This window comes from Bos taurus, chromosome 13, assembly GCF_002263795.3.
Source record: "Bos taurus isolate L1 Dominette 01449 registration number 42190680 breed Hereford chromosome 13, ARS-UCD2.0, whole genome shotgun sequence".
Lineage (NCBI taxonomy): Eukaryota > Metazoa > Chordata > Mammalia > Artiodactyla > Bovidae > Bos > Bos taurus.
Genome location: NC_037340.1, coordinates 78,911,300 through 78,936,709, shown reverse-complemented (window position 1 = coordinate 78,936,709; position 25,410 = coordinate 78,911,300). Strand labels below are relative to the sequence as shown.

Genomic DNA, 25,410 nt, shown 5'->3' with positions numbered 1-25,410 from the left:
CCTGACCCTGATGGAGCATGGGGTCTAGCTCTCGATGGAGACAGATGATGAGTGAGGAAAAAAGATATAAATGCCAATTTTCAGAAGTGAGAGGAAGGCAGGGCGTGACCCACCACATAAAGCTGCTTCTCACAGTGCGTTCTCGGGACCACCGGAGCACTAGAGCCCCCAAAGTCAGGTGGATTTCCTTTCCTACATCCCCCAACCCCCTCTCTGATGTCCCTGCTGTTCCTCAAACACATCTCCTCACTCCAACTTCAGGGCCGAGACCTTCACCATTCCATCTACGGGGAAAGCCCTCTTACCAGATCTTCCGAAGACGGGCTCCTTCTCCTTGTCCAGGCTTCCATGTCACCTCCCCTGAGGTCGAGCTGAAGCAGTCTCTCCCCTTACTCTGTACCCCAACCAGCCTGCTCTGGCTTCCTCCCTGCCTTTTTCTGAGCCTCCAATCCTGCGCCTCCCCGTGGCCTTCCTAGTCCTGCCTCTCTCCCAGAAGAACATGACTTCTTGGGGGCAATTTCTTATCATGGTCACCTCAACAGCATCAGCGAGCAACCGTCTGCCTAATAAAAGACACTCTAACCCTATTCCCAGGCTTCCCTGGTAGCTCAGTGGTAGAGTCCGCCTGCCAATGCAGGAGACGCATGTTCGATCCCTAGGTCGGGAAGATCCCCTGGAGAAGGAAATGGCAACCCACTCCAGTACTCTTGCTTGGAGAATCCCATGGACAGAGGAGCTTGGCAGGCTAGTCCATGGGGTCGCAAAGAGTCAGACAGACTGAGCGACTCAACAGCAAAAACAAACCCCATTCCCAGAAAGAGGGGGCGCTCCCCATCCTTGAGGAGGAGGAGGCCACAGGCTGTGCCCAGGGCAGGTTCTTCACGACCTTGCTTGGTTCTCTGATGGTGGAAAAGGGCTTAGAGACTGGAAGGAAAAGAGGCAGGGGGCGACAGGGGCGCTCTTGCGAGGCCAGCGACCCTGAAACGCCGGCTGCGCGGAGGCGCACCCCCTCTGGCAGAACCCTCCAACCCAACCCCCCTGGGCAAAAGCGCGACTCCTACCCATTCCGAGGCGAGGCGTCGCTCTCAGGCGGCTCAGGACCCCAGGGCCCAGTCCGAGTGCCCCGCGTCGGCCGGGGGTGCGGGCAGCTGGGCCTCGCGGACTCTGGGACTTGGAGGGAAAGGCACCTGGCATGGCACGTGCCGTCCTAGGAAGTTGACGCCGCCGGGCGCCTGCGGTCCCTGCCCCGCGGCGGCACGAGGCGCCCAGGGGCGGCGGCTCACCGGGACCTCCCGGGAAAGACACATGACCCGGCCCGCGCGGCGTGCGCCCCGGGGCAGCGGAGCGGGAGCGCTTCACGTGGCACGTTGGAGCCCCGGGCAGCGCGCGAGGGGTCCGCGACCTGCGGGGCCCGGGAAGCACGTGACCCCAGCAGGCCGGCGCGCCGCGGGGCACCTGCGGCCCGAGCGCAGCGGAGCGCTGAGATCCCGAGGGCGGGCTGGCGGGGGACGCGGGGAAAGGCGGAGAGGGCGGCGGCCGGGCGCTCGGCGCGGGCGGCCCGGGCGGAGGCTCGGAGGGAGCCCGACGCTGCGCGCTGCGCCCGAGGGCGGAGGCCCGGCGCTGGGCCGCCCGGACACCCCGGGCGGGCGCCGCGTGCCCCCAGCGCTCCCCGCCGCCGCCCGCGCTCCCCGCCCCGCGCCCCGCCCCTCCCTCCGGCCCGCCTCCCGCCCCGCTCCCTCCCTCCCTCGGCGGCGGCCGCGCGGCGCTCCCGGCGCACTCGGAGCCCGGCGGGGACCGGGAGGCACAGGCGGGCGGCCCTCGATCCGGGTGCTGGAGCCGAGCGGGGCCCGGGGGCCGAAGTTGGCCGGCCGCTCCGGGAGGCGGCGCGGGCGGCTTCCAGCCCCTGGTCGCGTCCTCGCCGGGACCCGCCGGCCGCCGGGGGACGCGAGCCGCGGCCCGGCCAACTCCGCGGCGGGGACGCCTTGCCGAGAACTTGAGGTGGGACCCTGGCGCGCTGCAGCCCCGCCGGGCGCCGCCGGGCGGGCGGACTCGGGCCCGGGCGGGGGGAGCCGCACGTAGCTGTGGCCCCTACGGGGACCCGGAAGGACGCCGAGGGGGGCGGTATGGGGCGACAGGGGACCCGGAGCAGCTGCGCGCGGCGGTCACCCTGCGGGTCCGGCTTCTGCGCTTCCCTGGGGTCCCCCGGCGCGCGAAATGACAGGGCGGGGGCCGCACCCCAGCTGTGGCCGGGGTTTCTCGCCGTCTCGCAGGAGGATCCGCGGAGGAGGGGGTGTTGGGGAGAGGTTGATGGAGGGGGGTGGGGGGGGTCCGTCTGTCACCCGCTCATTCACTCCGTCCTTAGGTACAGTGGGGCCTCGGTCAGCGGGCTTTATTGAGTTGTTCATCAGGGCCACGAGCTTTTATTGAGAGCCCACTGTGTGCTAGGCGCTGGGGACTCTTGAGACAACTCTTCCTTGGAGGGGAAGGTGGCCTCCTCACCCTCGGGGGGCGCTCCCTACCCAGAAGGGGCTCAGCCTGAATGGAATCTTTGGGTGAGGAGAGAAAGGAGGGAAGCTCCTTCATTCATTCACGGGTTGGTTGGGAGACGGGTTGAGCGCCTACTATGTGCATCTCCCTTGCCAAATCTCAGGGGTTCGTTATTTCACTAACAGTTATTGAGGCGCTGTGCTGGGGAGAGAGCCAGGCAGGAGAGGGATGGGATGTGGGGCAGGAGAGGATGGAGCTGGCTTGCAGCTTGGAGAGAACACCCCTCACCCCCCTGTGTACAAGCAGGTCACTGGACAGCTTGCAGAATGGCCTTTCCTTGGTTCATCTACTGCATTCATTCTCAGGGGGAGGAGGGAGGCTGGAATAGGTTGTTGGATAGGAAGAAAAGGCATTTAGAAAGCTCCTTAGGGGGAGGGTTTTAATGGGGAGGAGGATTGAGAGAAGCCCATCTAACCATACTGATGAAGGCAGGCTCCCACCAACGGGGTGTACTACAGAAGTTGTCCATTCAGCAGGCGTCTCCTGAAGCACTTGCTGTCCATAAGCACATCCAGGGTGCCAGGCATCAGAGTCAGCAGGGTGAACGAGGCAGTTGCAGAGACCCCCTTTGCTGACCCCTCAAGATAAACGCAGGGGAGGTGAAAGAAGGGAGCCGGAACCGCTCTGATTCATCGCGTGTGTTGAGGAGGGTGGCTTCTCCTGACTCCGAGAATCTGAGCCGAGGTTTATTCACTAGGGCGTGTTTGATACCCACACGCATGACAGCACAGTCAGAGTCGCTCCGGGGAGCCTCACCCGCTCACGTTTCCAAGGCAGGTTTGGCACTGCTGGCGACCCAGCCCCAGGGCCGGAGCCAGGGCATGCGCCGGCTTTCTTGGGTGGACTTCTCAGATGAGCTTGACCCTGTGTCCTCCGATCCGGAGCTCTGCAGAGGCACCCACCAAGCAGGAAGGGAGGGAAGGCGCATCTGAAAGGCAGGTGATGATGGCTCCTGGGGACTGCCTTCATCTGTCATTCCCTAAGAGCCCATTCCAGTGGAAAGATGTCTGTCATGGACACACTCAAACCCACAGGGGCTGTGAGGGTACAGCCTTGATCTGCGTCCCAAGCCTTGAGGGCCAGGCGAGGGAAGCCCTGGAGTCTGAGGGGGGCAGATCTGGGAGTCAGGCTCCCATCCCACCGCCACTTTGAACCCCCTGCACCCCACACAGCTGGGCTGTGGCGAGGGTGAGGACGATGCCCCAGAGAACAGAAGGGCCCAGAGATGTGGCCTGGATGCAGGCCTGAGAGACTCCAACCAGGTCTGAGGAGTCAACCCCCGGGGCACTCTTAGGCGTCTTGACCTGGCCGTCTTTTCTCCACGTCCCCTTTCCGAATATGTGAGGCAGAGTCAACGTTTCCGGTGGCCGGAGATAGAGGGTCTGGAAATCCACCCTTGGTTGGCTCACTAAACCCAAAGATGGAGCCCCATGGTTGGAAAATGGCGGCTGGAAAAGCCAATCTAAAAGAGAGTTGATACAAAGGGGGAGGCAAGGAAGTCTGGCTGCCAGCTCTAGTCCCTCCTGGCCGTTTTTGTTCCCTAGCAGACAGTATCTGACTGACAGAATCCACTCAGGAGTCATGGTGGTCCAGGTAGGAGCCAAATGACCGCCTCACGGGGCACACCGCCTCTCCTTCCCTGCTCCGTCCCACCGCAGCTGACCGCAGACACATGGCCTCAACACTTAGGGAACGAGAAGCGAAGGATTACTTAAATAGGTGTCCCCGCCCCGCTGCTCCCCGAGCCTGTGCCTCCACTTACCCCTGTGTTCCCGAATCAAGAGGCCGCCGGGGGTCAAACAGAGAAGGACCCCCTGGCTCCTGCCCCAAAGCTCCTGGTAGAAGGCAAGTGTGTGTGTGTTTTTATTTTGCCAGAGGAACATTTTTCCAGAGGCTGCCTCTGTCTGGGGGTGGGGGATGGGGGTCTCTGGATGTTCCCTCTTAGGGGGCAGGTGGGATGGAGGAGAGAGCCCAGCTCCCAGCAAGTATCCCCCAACCCCAGTGACTGAGGCCCCTGCTCACTGGAAGCAGGGGTGGGGGCCAGCCCACTTGGACTGTAATGAGCATGGACAGGAGAGCATCAGGGAAGATGAATTTCCTACGCAGGCACAGCATTTCACAGGGATCCAGTGTGCCAGGGCCTGGGCCAGCCTAACGGCTGGATCCGTTTTGATTAACGGTCTAATTGAGGATTAATGCAGCATGATCCGCCTCTGAGTCAGCCCAGCCAGGAACCCTGACCATGACAGATGAAACTCCCCCGGCAGGGGAAGGACTGCAGGGAGAGACCGCTGGAGTCCCCTCAAAACCCGCTCGGGATTAAGGAATGACACGGGTTGGCAAGTGTGGGGAGGAGAGACAGAAACCAAAGCCTGAGGAGCTCAGGGAAAAAATGCTTTTTTGTTTTTTTAAAGAAAGTTGCACTGTGTTGGTTTGTTTCTTCCTGCCACATGCTCCTAACAGTGTAGCGGCTTAAAGCAGCACAAACTTGGTATCTTACGGTTTGGGGGGATCAAAAGTCCAGATGGACCTCAGTGGGCTGACACCAAGCGGGCAGCAAGGCCGTGTTCCTGCAGGGAGAGGCCCTCCCTTTGCCTTTCCTAGCTTCTGGGGGCTCCCTGCGTCCTTGGCTCCTGGCTTTACCACATTCGGGCCTCAGCGTCTGCCATCACGTCTCTTTCATCTCCGACTCTGATCCCCTTGAGTGGCAGCTGCTCAGTCACGCCTGACCCTCTTCGACCCCGTGGACTTGCCTCCCTGTGATAGGGACTCTTATGGCGACGCTGGGCCCACCGGTCGATCCCGGGCCGTGTCCCCATCTCCAGCTCCTCAGTTTAATCGCAGTAACACCCTGCCTTTCACCACGTAAGGTTACACTCCCAGGTTCCATCCAGGGCCTGGGACGTGGGCCTCTTCGGGAAGCCACCCTTCTGCCGACCGCAGGCCTGTGCGGCCAGTTTCTGTTGGCTGATGGGGAATCGGAGGCCCACAGAGCGAGGCACTTGGCTTCAGCCAGGTGAGGAGAGCGGGCACTGGGGTCCCGCCCTCTGGAAGGCGATGTTGTCTTCACACTGCTCCTCTGAGGAAAGAAATGCCGGGGTGGGGAAGGGGAGCAGGCAGGTGAGGTGCCAGGCATGCTGCCCAGAAGCCATTCTAGCAAACAGGGGGCCCTTCTAACGCACCAGGCATGGCTCCAAGCACTTAGCAGGCGAGTGGACGACACCCCAGTTTACAGCTAAGGAGCCAGGCACCGAGAGGTGAAGGTATTTGCAGAAGGCTGCACAGCTGGTGAACGGTGGGCCAGGCATCATGGTCCAGAGGCCACAGGCTCAGCCCTGCTTGGTGCCTGCTACCCCACAGGAGAGTTCTGCCCAGAGACTGAAATGGCAACCCAGAACTCGATGAAACCAGTTTTGTTGATTCCTTACTCTGCTCTTGTGCAAATATCTGGTAGGACCAAGGATGTTTCCCCAGCTATGGGCAATTGCCTGCTTCTCCCCATCCCCAAAGACTCTTCAAAAGCTTGTGCCTAGAAAATAGAGGTGAGGTACTGGACACCCTTCCGCCACCAGGAACCAGCGATGCAGGGAGACAGTAGAATGCAAAGAGGTTTGCTCAGAGTCCCACAGACCTAATTGGACCCTGGCTTCATCACTTGCCACCAGAGTCACGAGTTTTCACCGTTCAAAGCCTCAGTTTCCTCATCTGTAAAATGGGTGTGAAACCTCCATTCACCAGCCTGGTGAGGTCAACATGCTTGTCCCTGCTGTATGGGGAAACGGGCCCGGAAGAGGGCCGGTGACTTGGTGGGTATAGATGGCTGTATCAGGCCTAAAGGTTAACAGCAGAAGCAGCAGCAACAGCCAGACAAGCCTGACGGAGACCTTCCTCCCACCCTGTCAGAGACCTTCTTTCCGCCCTGCTCCCCGCTCCGGAGTCCTACCCCCGCCCCCGGGTCCTGCACCCCACCCCCAGTCACACACTGGCCACAGAGCAGCCTCCAGGTGGGGGTGCTGCCCTTCAGAACTCCTTCTGGCTTCAGTGATCATCTCTCTTTGGAAATGTATACTCAGCCCTCTGTCACAGCTTCTGAACGTCATCTTTCTCCCAGGAGGAAGAGAAGCTGCCTGGGGAGAATCCGCGGAGCTGTGGGCTCACGAATGGGCGTTCGACCAAGGCAGCCCCAGAGCGGACAGATTTTCTCATGAACCAGAGGGTCTCCACTTTTCCAGTGAGGCTCCCCTCGCGCAGGACCCACAGAGCCTTCCAGAACCCCAGGGAGACTGGGAAGTCAGGCAGAGGGCTCGCAGCCGAAGCCCAGAGCACTTGGAAAGCCTGCCAGCTTTCCTGGCCCCTGCCTTTCCTCTCGCAAACATCAGCAGGCTCTCAGGGAGCCTTCAGAAATAACGGTTCCTGGCCCCCCTTAAGGATTCTGATGAGAGGGTCTTGGGAGGGCCCTGGGGGTCTGTATCTCAGCTGAGTCCAGGAAGATGCTAAACCCAGTGGTGTGACAGTTTTTGTGCTCGTCTTTTTCTCTAACCTGGATGAAAACCCAGGGTGGTGCTAACCACACTCTTTAATTCATATCGCTCTGCATCACCAGGCTGTCTTAGTCACTGTTCCCTTCGTTCCAATCCCCAAGCTTATTCCCTCCCCCTGCCCTCCCAGGCACCCTCCCTGTGGTTGACAGAGATCCTTGCATGTGCTCGAGTCTTTGTAAGACATGTAATGTTGTGTGTGTGCCCATTTACATAAACAGCAAAGTGCTATAAACTTCTGTTGTTTTTTTTTCCACTTGGGACCATGTTTTTAAGATCTAAATGTGTTGCTAAACCCGCATCTAATCCATTGCTTCCAGTTCCTGCGGAATCTACAGGCTTTTGCCATCTGCATCACTTGTTCATCTCCCCTACCGCCGGGAGGGACACGGGGAGACCTCCTAGTGCCAAAGCAACACGAGATATATTCTTGTGCCTTGTTCCTTGCTTGCATCTGAGTCCCCAGAAGCGGATCCTGAGTCAAGAGTTGGAGTGCAAATATATTACAGACAATGTCTGTCATAAGCCCTGTGGATCCAAGTCTGAGGGATATACCCAAGAGTGGGATTCCCAGGTCATCAGACGCCAGCGTCCTTCATTCCCCTCGATACCCCTCAGGCTTTCCCAGAGGCCATATGAGTGCATTCCCTCCCACAGTGGGCTCTGGGGGGTCAGACAATGCTGGGGTCCAGTCCTGCCTAATCAGGTCAAGAAAGGAGTCATCCTTGGCTGGAAGACGGGAGAATGACAGATCCCCCTCATAGCTAGTAATAATACAGCAGGCCCATTGAGGATCCCCTGCAGGTCAGGCGTTGGGCCAAGCACCTGTGTTATCTGTGTCCTCTGCTTTAGTCCTGACCATAACTCCAGGAGGTCAGAGCAACAAATATCCCCATTTTACAGATAAGGAAACTGTATCTCAGAGGCAGAACATGACTTGTTTAAAGTCACCCGAGACCTTGAACCCAGGTCTCCTGACTTCAGAGCTAGCAGGCTCTTCTGCTTCCCCAGCTTGAGGTCGTCAGCAAATTGCCCCCCACCCCCCAACTCCCAAGCTGGAGTCTAACCGGCTTTTTCTCAACACTGGCTGTATTTGTTTCCAATTGTTACTGTGACACATCACCACAAGCTGAGTGGATTAAAACAAAACAAACTTACTGCCTCACATTCTGGAGAACAGAGGTCTGCAATGGGTGTTGCAGGGCTAAAATAAAGGCATGGAAAGGCTGCGTTCCTTCCTGGAGAGCCCAGAGGAGAGTGTTCTCCGTCTGTCTCAGCTTCTAGACGCTGCCCGCTTTCCTTGGCTCGTGGCCCCTTCCATCGTCAAAGCCAGCACTGGCCAGTCAGGTCTTTCTCAGCGTTTCATCACTCTGATGCACCCTCCTGCCTTTCTCTTCCATCTTTTAAGGACTCTGGTGGTTGCATGGGGCCCCCAGAGAGTCCAGGAAAATCTTCCCACCTCAAAGGAAGCTGGTTAGCAACCTCATTTCCATCTGTAACCTTGATTCCTGCTTGCCAGAGAAGCTAACATAGTCACTGCTTCCAGGAATCAGAAAAAGGATACAGACATCTTTTGGCCAGGGCTGGGTAGGGGCGGAGGAGTGTCTACCTGCACCCACACTCAGGGCTGGGGCGATGTGCAGCGTCAGCAAGGGGGTGGGTGCTGGGCGCTGAGCCCAGGGAATACCAGCCCCCGGGCTTTGCTATGTCCCTGGGCTTTGCTATGTCCCTGCTCGCCGGGCCCTCCCATCCCGTCCAGCCCAGCCAGGTCAGAGCTCCCCCTCCCCCTCCCCAATGATCATCAGGTCGGCCCTGGTGCTCTGATACCACCCATCACCCATGTGGGAGGCCCCATCCCTGACCTCTCTGTCTCTGATTGGCCCACAATTTCTCCTTCCATCATCCTGTAGCCCGGAAGGCTGCCTCTAACTTGGGCCTCCTAGCGCCACCTATCGGCCACCTGGGTGAATGGCACCCCTGGGATCTCCCTTCGTCCTGTCCTTCCCCCTCACCGCACTCCCGTCCCACAGCATGAGTCCCCTCAGCTCTCTCTCTCCAAAGCCCACCCCAAATCCTTCCGATTCTCCAGACCCCTCCACTGGTCCAAACCTCGGTGGTCTCTTTCCAGAGACAGAGGTGGTCTCCCCAGCCCAGCCTAGGACTTCTCCAGAGGATGCCCGGCCCACGAAGAACAAACCCAGCCCTTCTGTCACCTGCTGGCCCCACACGCTCGTCTTCTCCCACCTCCCCTCGCCCACTCTGCCTGGTCACTTGGCCTTTACTTCGGTGTCTGACCATCCAGCCCCATTCCCAGGTCAGGAGCAAGCTCTTCTAACTCCACCCGAGACACTGCTCCCCAGGTCCTCCCAGGGCTGGCTCTGCCCCAGCGTCCCCTCCCCTGAGAAGCCCTCCTGGGTCCCTCCAGCTAGCGTTGACCCCCCACCCCCCACCCCAGTCATTTCCCATTGGCCACCTAGTTGTTTCCATCACAACACTCATCACGGCCTGCAATGATCTGTGTATTTACTTAGAGGCTGTGTCCCCCACTAGAACGTCTCCTCTATGAGGACAGCACTGGGTCTCTCTGGTCCTCCGCTGTGCCTCCAGGCCTGGCCCCGTCCCACACGTGGTAATGTTGGATGAATGAATGAATGAGAGCTCCCTCAGGACTCCTCCTTCTCATTCCCACCATTGGAGCCCCTTTCTCAAACAGCTTCCTCTTCCTAAGTAGACATATAGACCCTAAGAGGCAGAATCACTAGATCCCACCATGCTCTAGAACTCACAGACCTAACACCGAAATTTTTAAAACTCAGCTTTTTCGTGAGGGTAATAGCAGACTGAGTGAAAAGTAGCTTTATATTCCAGAAGCAGGACTTTGGCGCCTGTTTGTTCTATGAACCTTACCAGAGATTCTAGCAGGCAGAACTGTTACCCGCACCCCCATCAGGCTGGACAACCCTAAGACCAAAGGCTCAGGGCAAGCGTGCCCCTCCCTTCTTGAGCAAATTCAGCATCTGAGCCTCCCCAGGGTCCTCTGGCCCTCCGTGTACAAGCAGCCTGCACAAAGCAACTTTTTCTCTCCTCTTCATACTTGTCTCTGAGACAGGACAACTTTCCATGCAGGAGGCTGAGGCTTTGACTCACGGCTGATACAGATCACGAGACAAAAAGTAAGGAATTGCTAATTGGGGGAGCTTTCAGCTGGAGGGAAAGCGAGGAGGGTTGAAAAAAAAATTCTGCAAGAAAAGAGGTGATTACAGACGTGGGGTTTCACAAGCGCTCTCCAGGGTTTGCAGGATGAGAGGAAGGCTCCCGTGCCTCCATCACTATTCTTGCCAAACGGAATGTCGTTTTCCCTCTTGTCTTTAGTGGCAAAGATGAAGCAGCATAGCTGAAAAGCTGTGGCACTAAAAGCCATCTTCCTCCTCCAAGGGATTCTGGCAGGCTCTGCCTAAGGAGATGAGTTCCAATTTTAGGTGAAGTTAAAAACACTCTTAACGCTTTAAAGTCAGATCATGTTTTTTCAAACACAGGTGTACCCTAGTTTTCCAAAACTTGAGCTGAGAAACGATAGTTTGCCCCAGAGATAAATGAGTGGAGTGATGATTTGCGTTTGTGAAAGAATTTTTGTTAGGAAGGTGCCCCTCTCAGATGTGGAAACCTCCGTGGCTCCTGTGACACACTGCTTCACACCCACGCGGGGCTGTGTGTATATGTGTGCAGCCGCGTGTGTTTCCGCTGAACATGCCGGTAGCATGGATGGACACTCGGGCGTCAGAAGTGGATCTCCATTTGGAGTTGACAGGCTTGGCTGGCTGATCTCCATTTGGAGTTGACAGGCTTGGCTGGCTGATCTCCATTTGGAGTTGACAGGCTTGGCTGGCACCACTGCACCCATGGGTGACGGAGCTGGGGTGGCGGGGGAGTGAGGGTGAATCTTAAAAGCGAAGTATTGGAACTTCCCTGGCAATCCAGTGGTCAAGACCCTGCACTCTCAATGTGGGCAGCCCAGGTTCCATCCCTGGTCGGGGAACTAGATCCCCCATGCCGCAAATAAGACCTGGTGCAGTCCGAGTAAAAAGAAAAACCATAACATCCAAGTATTGTAGACTCGTACTACACTACTTTTCCCCAGATCAGCGTAATTCTGGAGAGCTCTATTGCTGTCATCTAGGGATGTCAAACTCAAGCGCCTACAGTGACCAGGAAGGAAACACACATAAGGGAAGTAAAGTGGGCGTCAGGAAGACAATAAGGAGGGGTGGGGACGACAGTGGATTGTAGCAGACCTGCCCTGCCTACGGAGGGACAGGCGTTTCTCAGCTGGAATTTGAAGCGAAGGTTGCCAGATAATCTGATTTCCCCCAAAAAACATATATGAATTTTTAAATGAAATGTCTCCATTTTTCAAAATCTTCTCCAAGCCAGGCAAAATATTTGTAAACCAAATGCAGCCCATGAGCTATGACTGCATAAGCAATCTGATTCTAATGGCACAAACCCTTAGCTTTGAAGACGGGGAAGGAAGAAGTCTGTGTAAGCTGAGATTTTGACCTCACTTTCCTGGAAGTGCCCTCGCCCTCATCGGATTGGCCTCACCAACAGGAAATGTACTTATTTGTTGAGCATTTCTTGGAGCGTTTATGTTGCTGAATACAGAGGTTCAGAAATGAGTAGAGCACGTTCTTCCCCCAGAGAGCAAGCAGTCTACTGAAGGAACCAGGCTTGCACACAGATCCTTCTAAAACAGGTGGCAAGTGTGGTGACAATAAATGGGGGTGGGTAGGGATGACACTTGATTTAGCTGGAAGAGCCAAGGAGGGCTTCCTGGAGGAGTGAGCAAGCCTGTCCAATTCAGTCCTGGGTCCTCAAGATGACGTTTGCTGACACACGAGCAAAACATGTCACTGTTGTGACAGTTGTGCATTTTTTTGACATTGCCTCTGATTTATGGCAAGTGATATGTTTTCCACGCATGGAACAAATACAGGCGGTCCCTTTAATACTTGTAATAGCAGTAAACAGTGGGAGTTCCCTGGTTGCATAGTGGTTAGGATTCCATGCTTTCATTGCCATGGCCCGGGTTTGATCCCTAGTCAGGAAACTGAGATCCCAGAAGCCACATGGTGCAGCCAAAAAATAAAATAAAACAGAATAATAAAGTAATAAAAAAAATAGTAGACAGGAAGTATTGAGTACCTACCATGTCCCACATACTGTGTTCAGTGGTCTTGGGTATGTAATTCCCTGAATCTTCTCAGTAATCCTATAAAGTAGATCGTATGGTTATACCCATTTTGCAGATGAGGACATTCAACAGCAAAATCTACGCTCATAACCACCACAGCAGAGCCCCTCCTCACACTATGGACATGGGGGGCAGGATAATTCTGTTGTGGGATCTGACCATAGGACTTTTAGCAGCATCCTTGCTCGATGCCAGTAGCATCCCCTAGTCATGACAATCAAAAATGCCTCCAGACATTGCCGTCTGTCCCCCGGTGACAAAATCAGGCCTGGTTGAGAACCTCTGGTCCACACTAAACTACTTTTCCAAGCTAAATAAATATCCCCCAAAGTTGGACAAACTTAAAACGTTAAGTAAATAACAGTACCGATGTAGGCTGTCAGCTCTGTGGGGCTGGGGGCCACAGCTGATTATATGCATGGCTGCAAACTCCCAGTGCTTGAAGCCACTCCTGGCTTACAGTAGTACTCAGTGCATTTTTATGGTGTAAAAAATGTGGATATGGAGGAATGGTAAAGTTTAGGAGATGCTGAACAATAGAGTGGCTCTTCTGACTCTTGAGTATCTTCCCTCAAGCTGCTGTAACAGAGTATCTAGACCAGGAGGCTTAAATAACAGACGTTGGTTGCTCTCCATCTGGGGGGCTGGGAGTCTGAGATCAGGTCAGGTTCTGACGAGGGCTGTCTTCCTAACTTGCAGGTTGGCTGCCTTCTTACCAGGCCCTGACTTGGTGGAGAGAAAGGAGACCCTGCTGTCTCTTCCTCTCCTTATCAGGGCACTAATCTCACCCTGGGGGCTCCACCCTCCTGACCTCATCCACACCTGATGACCTCCCAAAGACCTCACCTCTTAACACCATCCACTTGGAGGTTAGGGCTTCCCTCTGTGAATCTGGGGAAACACAATGCGGTCCATATCAGCAATTAGCTGCAGGATCCACATTGTCCCCAGAGACTCGGGAGTCACTGAGGCTCTTTCCTCCCTTCTCCCCTCCACCCCAGGCCAGAGAGGGATGTGAAAGCTCAAAATGACCCTCCTACCGGGAGACAATTCTGATTACGACTACAGCGCTCTGAGCTGCACGTCGGATGCCTCCTTCCATCCAGCCTTCTTCCCCCAAAGCCAGTCACTCAAAGGCGTCTTCTACCGCCGGGCCCAGCGGCTGCGGCCGCAGGACGAGCCCCGCCAAGGCGGCCAGCCCGAGGACCGCAGGCGGCAGATCATCATCAACGTGGGCGGCATCAAGTACTCGCTGCCCTGGACCACGCTGGAGGAGTTCCCGCTGACGCGGCTGGGCCAGCTCAAGGCCTGCACCAACTTCGACGACATCCTCAACGTGTGCGACGACTATGACGTCACCTGCAACGAGTTCTTCTTCGACCGCAACCCGGGCGCCTTCGGCACCATCCTGACCTTCCTGCGGGCGGGCAAGCTGCGGCTGCTGCGGGAGATGTGCGCCCTGTCCTTCCAGGAGGAGCTGCTCTACTGGGGCATCGCCGAGGACCACCTGGACGGCTGCTGCAAGCGCCGCTACCTGCAGAAGATCCAGGAGTTCGCCGAGACGGTGGAGCGGGAGGACGAGGAAGACGCGCTGGACAGCGAAGACCCCGACAGCGAGGGCCCCGCGGAGGAAGAGGGCCGCCTGGGCCGCTGCATGCGGCGGCTGCGCGACATGGTGGAAAGGCCGCACTCGGGGCTGCCCGGCAAGGTGTTCGCCTTCCTGTCGGTGCTCTTTGTCACGGTCACAGCTGTCAACCTCTCCATCAGCACGCTGCCCAGCCTGAGGGAGGAGGAGGAGCAGGTAAGGGCCCCGCCCCTGCCCCGGGGGAGGACGGGGCTGCTGCTGCAGGGACCACTCTCTGCCTGCCCTGTCGCCTCCTCCAGGAAGCCTTCCCTGACCGCACTGGCTCAGTAGCATCCCAGTCCGTCGTTGTGTTTACGTGTGTTTACAAATGTGTCTCCGTGTGTGTCGGCCTCCTCCACATGCAGACCTGAGCTCCACAGCCTGTTCAGGTCTGCGCTGTGCCCCCTGCCCACCGCAACAATGTCCAGCATGGGAGAGGCACTCAGCCACTCTGTTGAATGAACGGATGGATGGATGGAAGGATGAGGCGATGTTTGATGTGCCTGGCTCCAAGCTGAGCACGTGACGTGCACCACCAAAATTTATTTCACCAACTTGCGTCCTTTGTCAGCCTTCCCAATTCCCTTACATGAAAAGATCCCAGAAAGCTCTTTGGGGTCCTGAATATGATGTTCATTGATAGATGTGTGTGTGTGTGTGCAGGCAACCTCAATTAGCCAGCATTGCTTTCTGTTAAAGAAGGGAGTTCCCGTAAGTGTTTACTCCAGGGCATGATGGGGTGCATGCCCAGTTCTCAGGGATACCACTTACTTACCGGCAGTTAATGGGAGCCAGAGGCTGGGCTGCCACTCTGCCTGTATCTTATTTCCCCAGCGAATTTTCCAGCATCCGAGTATGGGAGGTGTTCCCACAACCACCTGACAGCTGAGAACACTGAGGGAAAGCAGCTTGCCCAAATCCAGGTCTAACTGAGTCTGAAGTCTGGGTTCCTAAGTATGGAAGTATGGGTCCCACGTGGCAGCCTGGGACCTCATGTAGCCCCTCAGCTCAGCCTCTGTCTGTATGAGACCCATCTCTGGGACCCTTTCCCCACACATAGGGGTTCCAGAAGCAAGGCTCAAGACAGACTGAAAAGTTTAGAAGGTGCAAATTGTGTAGGCACTGGAGAAATAGGTATGGCAGTATGAACTAAACATAAATATCATGCCAGCCAGCATTTATTGAGCACTGGCTGAGTACCACTCATGTGCTAAGGGTTTTATGTGAACCCTCTGATTTAACATTAAAACCACTCACCACGTGAGGGTTTTTCCATACATAAGTATTGTGGGGAAAGTAGCAATAGTGTTACATTTATAACTCTCAGGGAGTTTCTGACACTTCTTTTTGAATACATTGAATTTTAAAAGCCAGTGTTAAGAAAATACTCAACCAGTAAAATGAACACTCAATCAGTACAGTGAACCTTTGAGATCCATGAGGGGTAGATGAACCAGGCAGGGTTAGAGCCAGGTGGCCTGAATTTGAATCCCACCTCGTCCACTCTGGCTGTGCTTCTGTAGACAAGTCACTCAGCCTCTCTGTGCCTCTGTTTCCTGACATGTCGAAGAGGTTGTGAACAGGCCCACCTCATAGCGCTGGGGGGATTCAGTGAACGAGAAGCGATGAGAACAGCGCCTGGCATTGCACATTCAGGAATTACTCACCATGAGGACTATACGCCCCTCCCAAAAAAGAGCAGCGCTTGTCACCCGAGACCCGTCTGGAAGCACCTGTGCTTAGCGCTGATTTCTTCTTGGCCCCAACACACGCAACGCTGATTTTACCAGGAAAATACTAATAAAGCCACAGTTTTATTCAACTTCTGATACCTGCTTAAAAAAAAAAAAAGAAGATACCCAGCCTTTTTCATGACTCAGTAAAAATGTCGTTCTTCAGTTTCATTTGGGGGACCAGTGGGGTTCACTGTCTCACCCGAGCAGGTGTTTGAGTGCCTCCTGTATTCAGGCTCCAGGGGGCAGTCGGGGTGACCAGAGTTTCAGGGTGCTCCAAGCCTTGGTGACAGCCCCGTAACCATAAGTATGGGGCACAAGCCAAGAGGGCTCTTGTGAGAGGCCCATCAACTGTGCTGGGGATACTTGGAGGGACGTACTCCAGGAAGGCTTCCCAGAGGAGGGGGCTTCCTGTCCAGAAGTCTGAGACCTCAAAGCCTCACCAAGTATCAGCTCATCTCTCCAGCTTCTCACGTATTCCCAGAGACAGAGCTAGTACGGCAAGTCTGATAGACCCAGCTGTGCCCCAGAACCGACAAGATGCCCAGGTAGAACCACGTGTGCCCTCCTCTCTGCCAAGCCCCTTTGAGGCTGAGGTCTAAACTGGGCACGGTCCCCCATGCTGCAGATCAGAGCAGTAACCTGACAGCCTGCACAGCAAAGGCACAGATGTGCCTGAATGAAATGTGGAGTGCTTTCTTTGTATCAAATTGTCACAACATTTAAAACCCAGGAGATTTCATGTAAAACTCCAAATTTCCAGCTTCTCTTAAAAAAATGGATGAGGCAGCCTCAAGACTGAGTTCACCTGGGACAGCCCTCAGGGGGTGCCAGGCAGGATGGCCAGGCTCCCCAGAGCCTCCACCCAACCTGGGCCACCTCCCCTGGTTTCGCTTTGCCTGCCTGGCCTTCACTTGGCACGCTGTCTAAAGACAGGCCAGTGCTCTGCCATCCATCCTGGTAACAGATCATCCTGGTGTGCCAGGCCTTTCCAGGCACTGGAGCCTGAGAGTGAACAATACACAAAGTGTCCTGTCCTGTAGGGCTACAGTCTTCTGGGGCAGGGTGGACAGGTGAGCAGAGCTGAGACAGACAGTAAAAACGATAAATAAGTAACTTATAAAACATATTTTGGAGGCGGGCATGGCAACCCACTCCAGTATTCTTGCCTGGAGAATCCCACAGACAGGGGGGTCTGGCGGGCTACAGTCATTAGGGTTGCAAAGAGTCAGAGATGACAGAAGCAACTGAGCATGCGTGCCCCTTGGTGGTATTCGTATCGCAATACGTAAATGTGTCAGATCAACTCGCCCTATGCCTTGTGTTTGTTATATGTCAATTACATCTCAATAAAAATAAATTTTAAGAAAAAAGAAGTCAGGAGCTCGTTTGGGGACATGATAACTTTGAGACACCTGTCAGACCCCCCCTAGGAGGCAGCTCCTTTGGAGTCTGGAGTTCAAGGGTGAGGTCTGGGCTGCAGAGAGATTAGGGGTAGTCAGTGTTGAGAAGATGCTTCAAGCTCCAGGCTTGCACAGGATTGCCCAGGGAGTGGGTATAACTGGAGAGAGGGGACCCAGGGACAGGCATAGTGCCCAGACCACCCTGGCCCAGGTAGCACCCCCCCCCCAGGACGGAGCCCCGTGCTCCTCGCGGTGGAACCGCTGACCTCCCCCACTTCTCACTCTCCCAGGGCCGGTGCTCCCAGATGTGCCGCAACATCTTCATCGTGGAGTCCGTGTGCGTGGGCTGGTTCTCCCTCGAGTTCCTCCTGCGGCTCATCCAGGCGCCCAACAAGTTCGTGTTCCTTCGGAGCCCGCTGACGCTGATCGACATGGTGGCTATCCTGCCCTACTACGTCACCCTGCTGGTGGACGGCGCCTCCGCGGGCCGCCGCAAGCCCGGCACGGGCAACAGCTACCTGGACAAGGTGGGGCTGGTACTGCGAGTCCTGCGTGCGCTGCGCATCCTGTACGTCATGCGCCTGGCCCGCCACTCGCTGGGGCTGCAGACGCTGGGGCTCACGGCCCGCCGCTGTACCCGTGAGTTCGGGCTCCTGCTGCTCTTCCTCTGCGTGGCCATCGCGCTCTTCGCCCCGCTCCTCTACGTCATCGAGAACGAGATGGCCGAGAGCCCTGAGTTCACCAGCATCCCTGCCTGCTACTGGTGGGCCGTCATCACCATGACGACCGTGGGCTATGGCGACATGGTGCCCCGGAGCACGCCCGGCCAGGTGGTGGCTCTCAGCAGCATCCTCAGCGGCATCCTCCTCATGGCCTTCCCCGTGACCTCCATCTTCCACACCTTCTCCCGCTCCTACCTGGAGCTCAAGCAGGAGCAGGAGAGGGTGATGTTCCGCAGGACCCAGTTTCTCATCAAGACCAAGTCGCAGCTGAGCAGCATGTCCCACGACAGTGACATCTTGTTTGGAAGTGCCTCCTCGGACACCAGAGACAATAACTGAATCCAGAGGTCGCACCTCGCCACCGCCACCGCCAGGATGCGCCCCCCGCTCCCCAGCCCTGCCCACCCTCTGAGGCTTGACGCTATCACCATCGCTGCAGAAGCCTCCAAAGGCACATGCTGCTTCTGAGCGCAGCCCTGGCCTGGGATGGACCAAGCCACGCCCCAGGGAAGATGGCCCCACCCCGGCAGGGGGTCCCTGGTCCCCCAAGTCCAGATGTGAAGCCCAGCACACAGTCCTGACAGTACCCCCCCACCCCCCGCCCCAGCCCCCACGCCCTTCCCTAGTGAGGAGATGGCTTGTTCTTTCCACCATGTAAATAACATGCCCAGCAAAGACTCGCTTTGTGGGGCTGCCTAGGGAACAATACAAACAGCAGCTACAAGTCTGTCTTGAGTGTGGATCGCGTGCAATTAAAGAAAACCGGTGAAAAAGAGAAGAAAGCCTTCCCTGGGGCTCTGTTAAGAGAGGAAACGGCACTTTCCAGTAAGCCAGCCAGTGTGGTACCAGAAGTATTGGGTTAGCCTTTTTCCTTGGGTCCTTCCTACCCGGTGAGGCCCCGTGAGGTTGGGGGAAAGAGACAGGGTAGACACCTTTGGGAAGTTGCTGGTAAATACCACAGCCCCTCACTCTTCTATCTCTTCGATTCTTCCCCTCTCTGAGGCTTTCCTCCCCACCTTTTCCTTCTCTCCCATCTCCTCTTCTCCTCTTTTGCACCTTAAGGCCTGTTTCTCAAACTTTCCGCCTAAGGCACCCCCAACAGCGAAGTGGACACCAAGTCAGCCCTGCTGACTACAAAGGTGAAGTCACTTCATTTTATCTTCAAAAATTAGTGTGCATTTTTTATTCTATGCCACATTTATCTTAATTTTTGGGGGAGGGGGGTGGAAATGCTTCAAACCATTTACCTAAATCTAAATGTAAACCTAGATTGCATTGGATTGATGCTTTGGGAAAATGGACCTCAGTTTTCTGGGCCACCTGAGAACACAGTCTGAAGCCCCCAAGGGTCTCTCTGGGCCCCTCAGAGACCCGCAGAGCACCCACCCGGCCGGAACATCTCACGACCTCATGTAGTGTGGAAGATTCGGGGTAGGGCCTGAGCCCCAGGCCAGCCCACCAGGTCTGCTCTGCTCTCAGGGTTCAGAGGCCTCTGGTGCCCATCTGGGGAGGGGCTTCCCGTCCAGGCGGGGGTCACATGCCTGCCTCCACTCTCAGATGCTGCAGCAGTGTGGCTGTCTTCTTCACCCCTCCCCTGGGCCAGCTACAGAAAGCAAGCTCTAAAATAAACCCGAGACTTCCCTGACAGTCCAGTGGTTAAGACTCTGCGCTTCCAGCGCAAGGGACAGCATGTTCAATCCCTGGTCAAGGAACTAAGATCCCACGTGCCGCACAACACAGCCAAAACAATAAAGTAAACAAAGCAAATCTGGCCCCATCACTGTCCCGCCTAAACCCACAGAGGTGTATCCATCGTGCTGAGAATGACGCCCAAATGCCTGGCATTGCCTGCGCCCGCCGCGCCTCTCACTCACTCCACTCAGTCACAGCGGCCTCCACGCCGCGGTGTAGAAGCACCCAGCCCTGCCCACCGCGGGCCTTCACACATCACGTCCCTCTGCGGGGAGCAGGCTTCGTGAAGCGCACTGCGCTGGCTCCTCCCACCGCCGCCCTCACGCTCGCTGTACAGGGTCCGCCCCAGCGGCCCGGCCTCCGCTGTCTCCCTCACCCAGTGCGTCCTCACACCCGCTGATGGGCCCTGGAGCCGCTCCTTCACTTCTCTGCTCCTCCCTTGCGGTCTGTGCCCGGGGAGCCCCGTGCGCACATGGCAGGGACTCGGCCACAGAGCTCACAGCGACTCCCGGCACCCACCGCAGGGCCCGGCACCCAGCCGGCGCTCAGCAAACACTCGTGCAGTGAGTGGAAGAGGAAGGGGAAACAGGAAGCCCGCCCGAAAGCGGAAAGGCGTTCGCTGTTAACGCTGGATACTGGGGCTTCTGGGCGCCTCTCGCGCTCCCCATCCCCATGTCTCTCTCTCGCTCTCTCTGTCTCTCTCTCATTCCCCGGCGGGGAGGTTGGACGAGGGCTTCCTCTGCACAGTAGACAAGGAGGCTGGAAATATCACACAAGTCACGAGAGCCTCGTTAAAGTCTCCCCTGACACCTGCTTCCAGTGGCGCACGCCTGAAAAGTAAGTTTTCCGACTAATTGGCTCTACCGTCCCCAGCCCGGCGGGTGTCACAGCGATCGGGCACTGCCGTCACAGTAATAATACCTTAGATTTATGGAATGACCTTTCTCCCCACTCCAAAGTGGCTAAGAGACATGGGAGACAGCTGAAAATGCTAAACAGACAGAAATGGGACACGAAGAGATTTAAGACAGAGCCTTTAAAAACTCCAGGGAGAAGCTGATAAATGGCAGAAACCGTCACAATATTGTAAAGCCGTTATCCTCCAATTAAAAATAAATGAATTTAAATTTTAAAGAAAGATTCCAGGGAGGGGAAATGGTGGGGTTTGGGGGAGCCTTGAATGGGCCTCGCTGGGAGGAGAGCTGTGCCTCCACCACACCAAGGACAGAAGAGGAGCCGGGGTAGCTGAGGGTCCAGGCTTCTGGCATCTTCTTGCCCAGATTCTGGTCTGTGCCAGTGGCCAAGGTGGAGACCCAAACATGGGCACCTCTCAAGGCCTCCCTTGAGGGACAAATACTCGAGATACTGAACTTCATGCCCAGAGTGGGGCTTAAGGATCCTTGGTTCAAATTAAGAATCCCAAGGCCTCAGGACAGCTAACTAGCCACTTCTAACACCATCATCAACTTGACCATCGTGGCTTTTCCACTCTTTTTTTTAGAAATATGAAATCTGATGCAGAAAGCCAGCTATAAATCAGATTAAATGAAAGCCATTCTGATTGAAGTAGGGGCCCAATTCTTCCCCTGGCCCTAATGGGGCCTTCCTTTTGACCCCCATACAGGCAACTAGCTCCATACAGCCGGGGACAGTGAGTAGAGACAGTCACTGCTCTGGAGGAAATGGCAAATCAGAACTTCCCCAATGTATCTTAGTTTTTTAGGACACGTGGACATTCCCCCCTCTCCAGCTAAGCCCGGCGCTGCCCTAAGACTCACAGTGGGAGTTGAGGAAGGTTGATTTCACAACACAGATTCTCAGGCCCACGTTTTAAGCAGGGCTGGGATCTCTCACCTTGGGCACAGAATTTAGGGGAAGCAAAAAAAAAAGGAAAAAAAAAACTTGGTCATCAAGATAAATCATTTTAACGCAGTAATTTTTAAATCAAGATTCTGTTCAGTTCAGTCGCTCAGTTGTGTCTGACTCTTGCGTCCCGATGAACCACAGCACGCCAGGCCTCCCTGTCCATCACCAACTCCCAGAGTCCGCCCAAACCCACGTCCATTGAGTTAGTGATGTCATCCAACCATCTCATCCTCTGTTGTCCCCTTCTCCTGCCCTCAATTTTTCCCAGCATCAGAGTCTTTTCAAATGAGTCAGCTCTTCACATCAGGTGGCCAAAGTGTTCAATGTTCTACAAACTCACAGTGATCACCACGAAGATAGGATCTGCCTTTGCGCTTGTGTAACTCAGACCCACACGCCTTGCTTCCTGCCTGGACCCCCAGGATTTCCTGCGGCCCTGCTCCGGCCACCCAAGCCCGTGTCCCAAGAAGTGCAGGCAGAAGCCCATAGTCCCTGGCACCGCACTGCTGGGCACGGGCCCCTTCCCCTTGGAGGGGATCAGAATGGCCCCCAACCCCTCTTCCTACCAGAGTGAACCTTCCAGAACCAGGCCCCCGTCCTCACGGGGCCCGCACAGCGATGGGGAGAGCGAGAGAAACAGTGAAATGAGAATTGAAAAAAACACTTGCTGATGGTGAGCACAGGATGAGCCGGCAGACAGTGACTGGGGCCAGGGACAGGCGGAGAGTGGGCCCCGAAGACAGTCGGGAGGGACTCTCAGGGGAGGTGACCTCGCACTGAGGACCTGGAGGGGTGGGCGGGGCAGCCTTCCCAGCAGGCAAAGCCCGGAGGTGGGAGGCCCCGGGCATGTCACCAGCTGTCGAGGGAGCCTGTGAGCCCGGAAACACGGCCCCCCAGGAGCAGCCTTCCTCCCGGGGAGGAGACTCAGGTCTGCACAGCGGACACTCTGAACAAACATTTCCAGAGACCTCACTCCGAGCCCGGCCCTCTCAGAGCAGCTGGGGACAAAACAAGCAAGCAAACGGCAGAGCTGGACTCGGCGCCCAGCACAGAGGGGCCGGCAAGTCACTGGCGAAAGGGCACGTGAAAAAGACTTCTGCACATATGGGATGCTCGGGTGCAGGTGCCCAGGGCGGTACGAGCATGGGGAAAGACGAGAGCTGGGAATCCCCTGGCATTCCAGTGCTTAAGGCTCAGATTTCACTGCTGGGGCCCGGAATCAAGCTCTAGTCGGGGAGCTAAGATCCTGTAAACTGCTTGATGTGGCAAAAAAAAAAAAAAGACATCAACTAAAGGAAGCATGGTTTACATTCAGATTTGCATTTGCTGTTAATAAAATGGCCTTACTTATATTTTCTTTCAGAAAAAAAAATAAAGACAGTGTTCCTCCTAAAAAAAAGACAGTGTTCTCCCGTCTTCCCATCCAGTCCTGTTAATGTGTATGAGGAGTTCGGCCACTTAACCGCTCCAGTGGGCCGGTCCCCAGCCCCTCTCACATGGACTGCTGCCTGAGCCCCCTCCTCGGTTTCTCTGCTCGCCTGCCTCCCCTCCCAACTGTTTTCGGCACAGCAGCAGAGGGGCCCTGTTGGAATGCAAGTCAGATCACACTCACCCACTGTAGAGTGTCCCCCCAACCAGCTGATGTCCCATCCCACTTAGTCAAAGCCGGAGTCTCTCTCAGCCTCATCTCCCTGACCTGGTCTCCTGGTCTCCTTATCTCTCCTTTTACAGCAACCTCTTTACTCAGTGAACAGGCCAAACATGGTCCAACCTCAGGGCCTTTGCACTTGCTGTTTCCTCTGCCTGTTCGGCTCTCCCCTAAGGTACATCCACGTGCCCCCTCTCTCCTCATTAGGGTCTCTGCTCAGACGTCACTTAAACAGAGAGCCCGTATCTGACCTCCTGCCAGCAGCCTGCTCAAAAGACCATGCTGCCAGCATGCCCCAGGGTACTGACCACGGCTCTGCTGTATTCTGATGCTTGGACATCCAGGGCCTGGCAGACCCAGGGATGCTCCTCCCAGAGATGGCCAGTTCCTAGAGACGGTGAACCACACACCCACAAGTGTGCTTTTCAAATACAAAGCAGCCAACCTGGATGCCATACCCTCAACCACCTCTTTCCACCTCCCTTCTCGGGGTCTCACACACCAGGCCACTCTCCACCTGTCCTAATCACCCCAGCGCCAGATCAGACCACCAAGCACAGCCCTATGACCAGAGCTCACTGCAACTGTTCAGACTGGCCCGTCCTGAGCCTGCTCACCCTGCCTTGCCCACTCCTTCTCTCGAAACCACAGCAAAGCTCTGGCCCACAGTTTCCCCTCCCTCTGCCTCTGACCAGAAACTGGTTCTTCCCCACATGGCCCCCCACAATGTGGGACATACCCTTCTTTGGGGAACTATGAGTATAATAAACTCTCTTTTCAGTGGCAATTGTCTCCTGACCTGTTGGCCTCGCCATACCTGAATAATAATAAAATCTATACTTTAAAACACCCAGCCTCTAAACTGGCTTCATCCTCCTCGATGAGCCTAGTTATCATCCAATACCTTATGTATTTATTGCTCTTGGGCTTTGTCTCTCCACCAGATGACCAGCTCCAGGAGGGCTAGGGCCTCACAACAGTATCAACCATCTGTCATAGCTCCCGGCACATAGTAGGTACTCAATAAATATTTGCTGACTAAACGAATCTGTGAATCCCTTACTCTATACAGAGGCCTACAAAATACATACACACATCAACCGCATTTGTCCATACCTACGGTGGCATGAGTCTCATTATAATCTATTCCTGTTTACCGGCACCACGACTAAGCAAATAACCCACCCCCACCCAAGGTCACCTGATGATTTCCGCCTGGAAATCACCTCCACCTGTGAATGTGGTCCTCCACCAACATCCATGTATTATAACAAGATACTGTGGGAGTTAGTCTGAAAACATAAAACAGAACCCACAAAATTTTTTCATTTTCTTTTCTGAAAAGAACTTGCCACTTACCCAAAGAACCAGTAAATGTGCAAATAAATAAATTTGTTGGAATAAATTTAAAGCCACCAACTAGCCTTGCCTTTAAAAATGCAGGGGAACGCCTAATAGGATTACATCCCAGGTCTGAATTATTGGGTAGCTATTGGTACTCCCCATGTTATTACTCTATATACATGAGACCCCATAAAGAAGTCCTTAGACTCATTCTCTAAATGATACAGCTATGTAATAAGGACAAGCCCAAGGAGGTGGTGTGTGACCCCATTTAACAGAACCACTGCTAAATAGATAGAAGCTGTTTTTCCATAAGGATGATTAAATGGGAAATGTCTCATTTTAGAAGCTCAGGGGTTTTTGAAATAGGCATAAAATTTACTCAGCAGTGAGAGTTAACCAAGGTTTCTGGGGACAGTTGTGGGGAAAGGAGAGGCACTGGCAGAAGAGACGCGACAGCTTTATTCTTTGCCCTCAGTTACTCAGTCTTACGCATCCAAGGCTGCTCGGCTGGGCTTTGCTCTCTGCTGCTAAGTCGCTTCAGTCGTGTCCAACCCTGCGAGACCCCATAGACGGCAGCCCACCAGGCTCCCTCGTCCCTGGGATTCTCCAGGCAAGAACACTGGAGTGGGTTGCCATTTCCTTCTCCAATGCATGAAAGTGAAAAGTGAAAGTGAAGTCACTCAGTCGTGTCCGACTCCTAGCGACCCCATGGACTGCAGCCTACCAGGCTCCTCCGTCCATGGGGTTTTCCAGGCAAGAGTAGTGGAGTGGGTTGCCATTGCCTTCTCCCGGGCTTTGCTTTCAGAGGAGAATAAACTGGAAGGCCCAGCTGAAAGTACATCCCCGAACACCAAGATTTACGGTATCTAACAAAGTCTTGGGGTGGAGTCTTAACCACTGACCCGCCAGGGAAGTCCCAAAAATGCCCTTCTGATCTAAGTTACTGCTACTTAGGTGAACTAACCATCCCAGTTTGCTTAGAACTCAGGATTTCCCAGGACGCTGCATTGGCATTCAGTGCTAAAGGCTTCCCAGGTGG

The 25,410-nt window shown here is 55.3% G+C and overlaps 1 protein-coding gene and 1 long non-coding RNA gene across 3 annotated transcripts; one reads left to right on the top strand and one right to left on the bottom strand.

Moving 5' to 3' along the window:
• Positions 1-1,752: 1,752 nt before the first annotated feature.
• KCNG1 (potassium voltage-gated channel modifier subfamily G member 1) lies at positions 1,753-18,545 on the top strand. 2 transcript variants are annotated; one of them, XM_005214818.5, is made up of 3 exons: positions 1,753-1,998; positions 13,338-14,137; positions 17,387-18,545. In XM_005214818.5, the coding sequence occupies exons 2-3, from the start codon at positions 13,364-13,366 to the stop codon at positions 18,155-18,157; spliced, it is 1,545 nt and encodes a 514-aa protein (XP_005214875.1). In that variant the 5' UTR covers positions 1,753-1,998; positions 13,338-13,363; the 3' UTR covers positions 18,158-18,545. The 2 variants fall into 2 exon arrangements, with proteins under 2 accessions (XP_005214875.1, NP_001192648.1); NM_001205719.1 differs by lacking the exon at positions 1,753-1,998 and having other exon boundaries at positions 13,364-14,137.
• On the bottom strand, positions 10,239-13,465 carry LOC112449350 (uncharacterized). Its single transcript, XR_003037921.2, has 3 exons — positions 13,377-13,465; positions 12,292-12,354; positions 10,239-10,539 (listed from the first exon to the last, which is right to left on the bottom strand). It is a non-coding gene; the product is annotated as an uncharacterized lncRNA (long non-coding RNA).
• Positions 18,546-25,410: the final 6,865 nt, after the last annotated feature.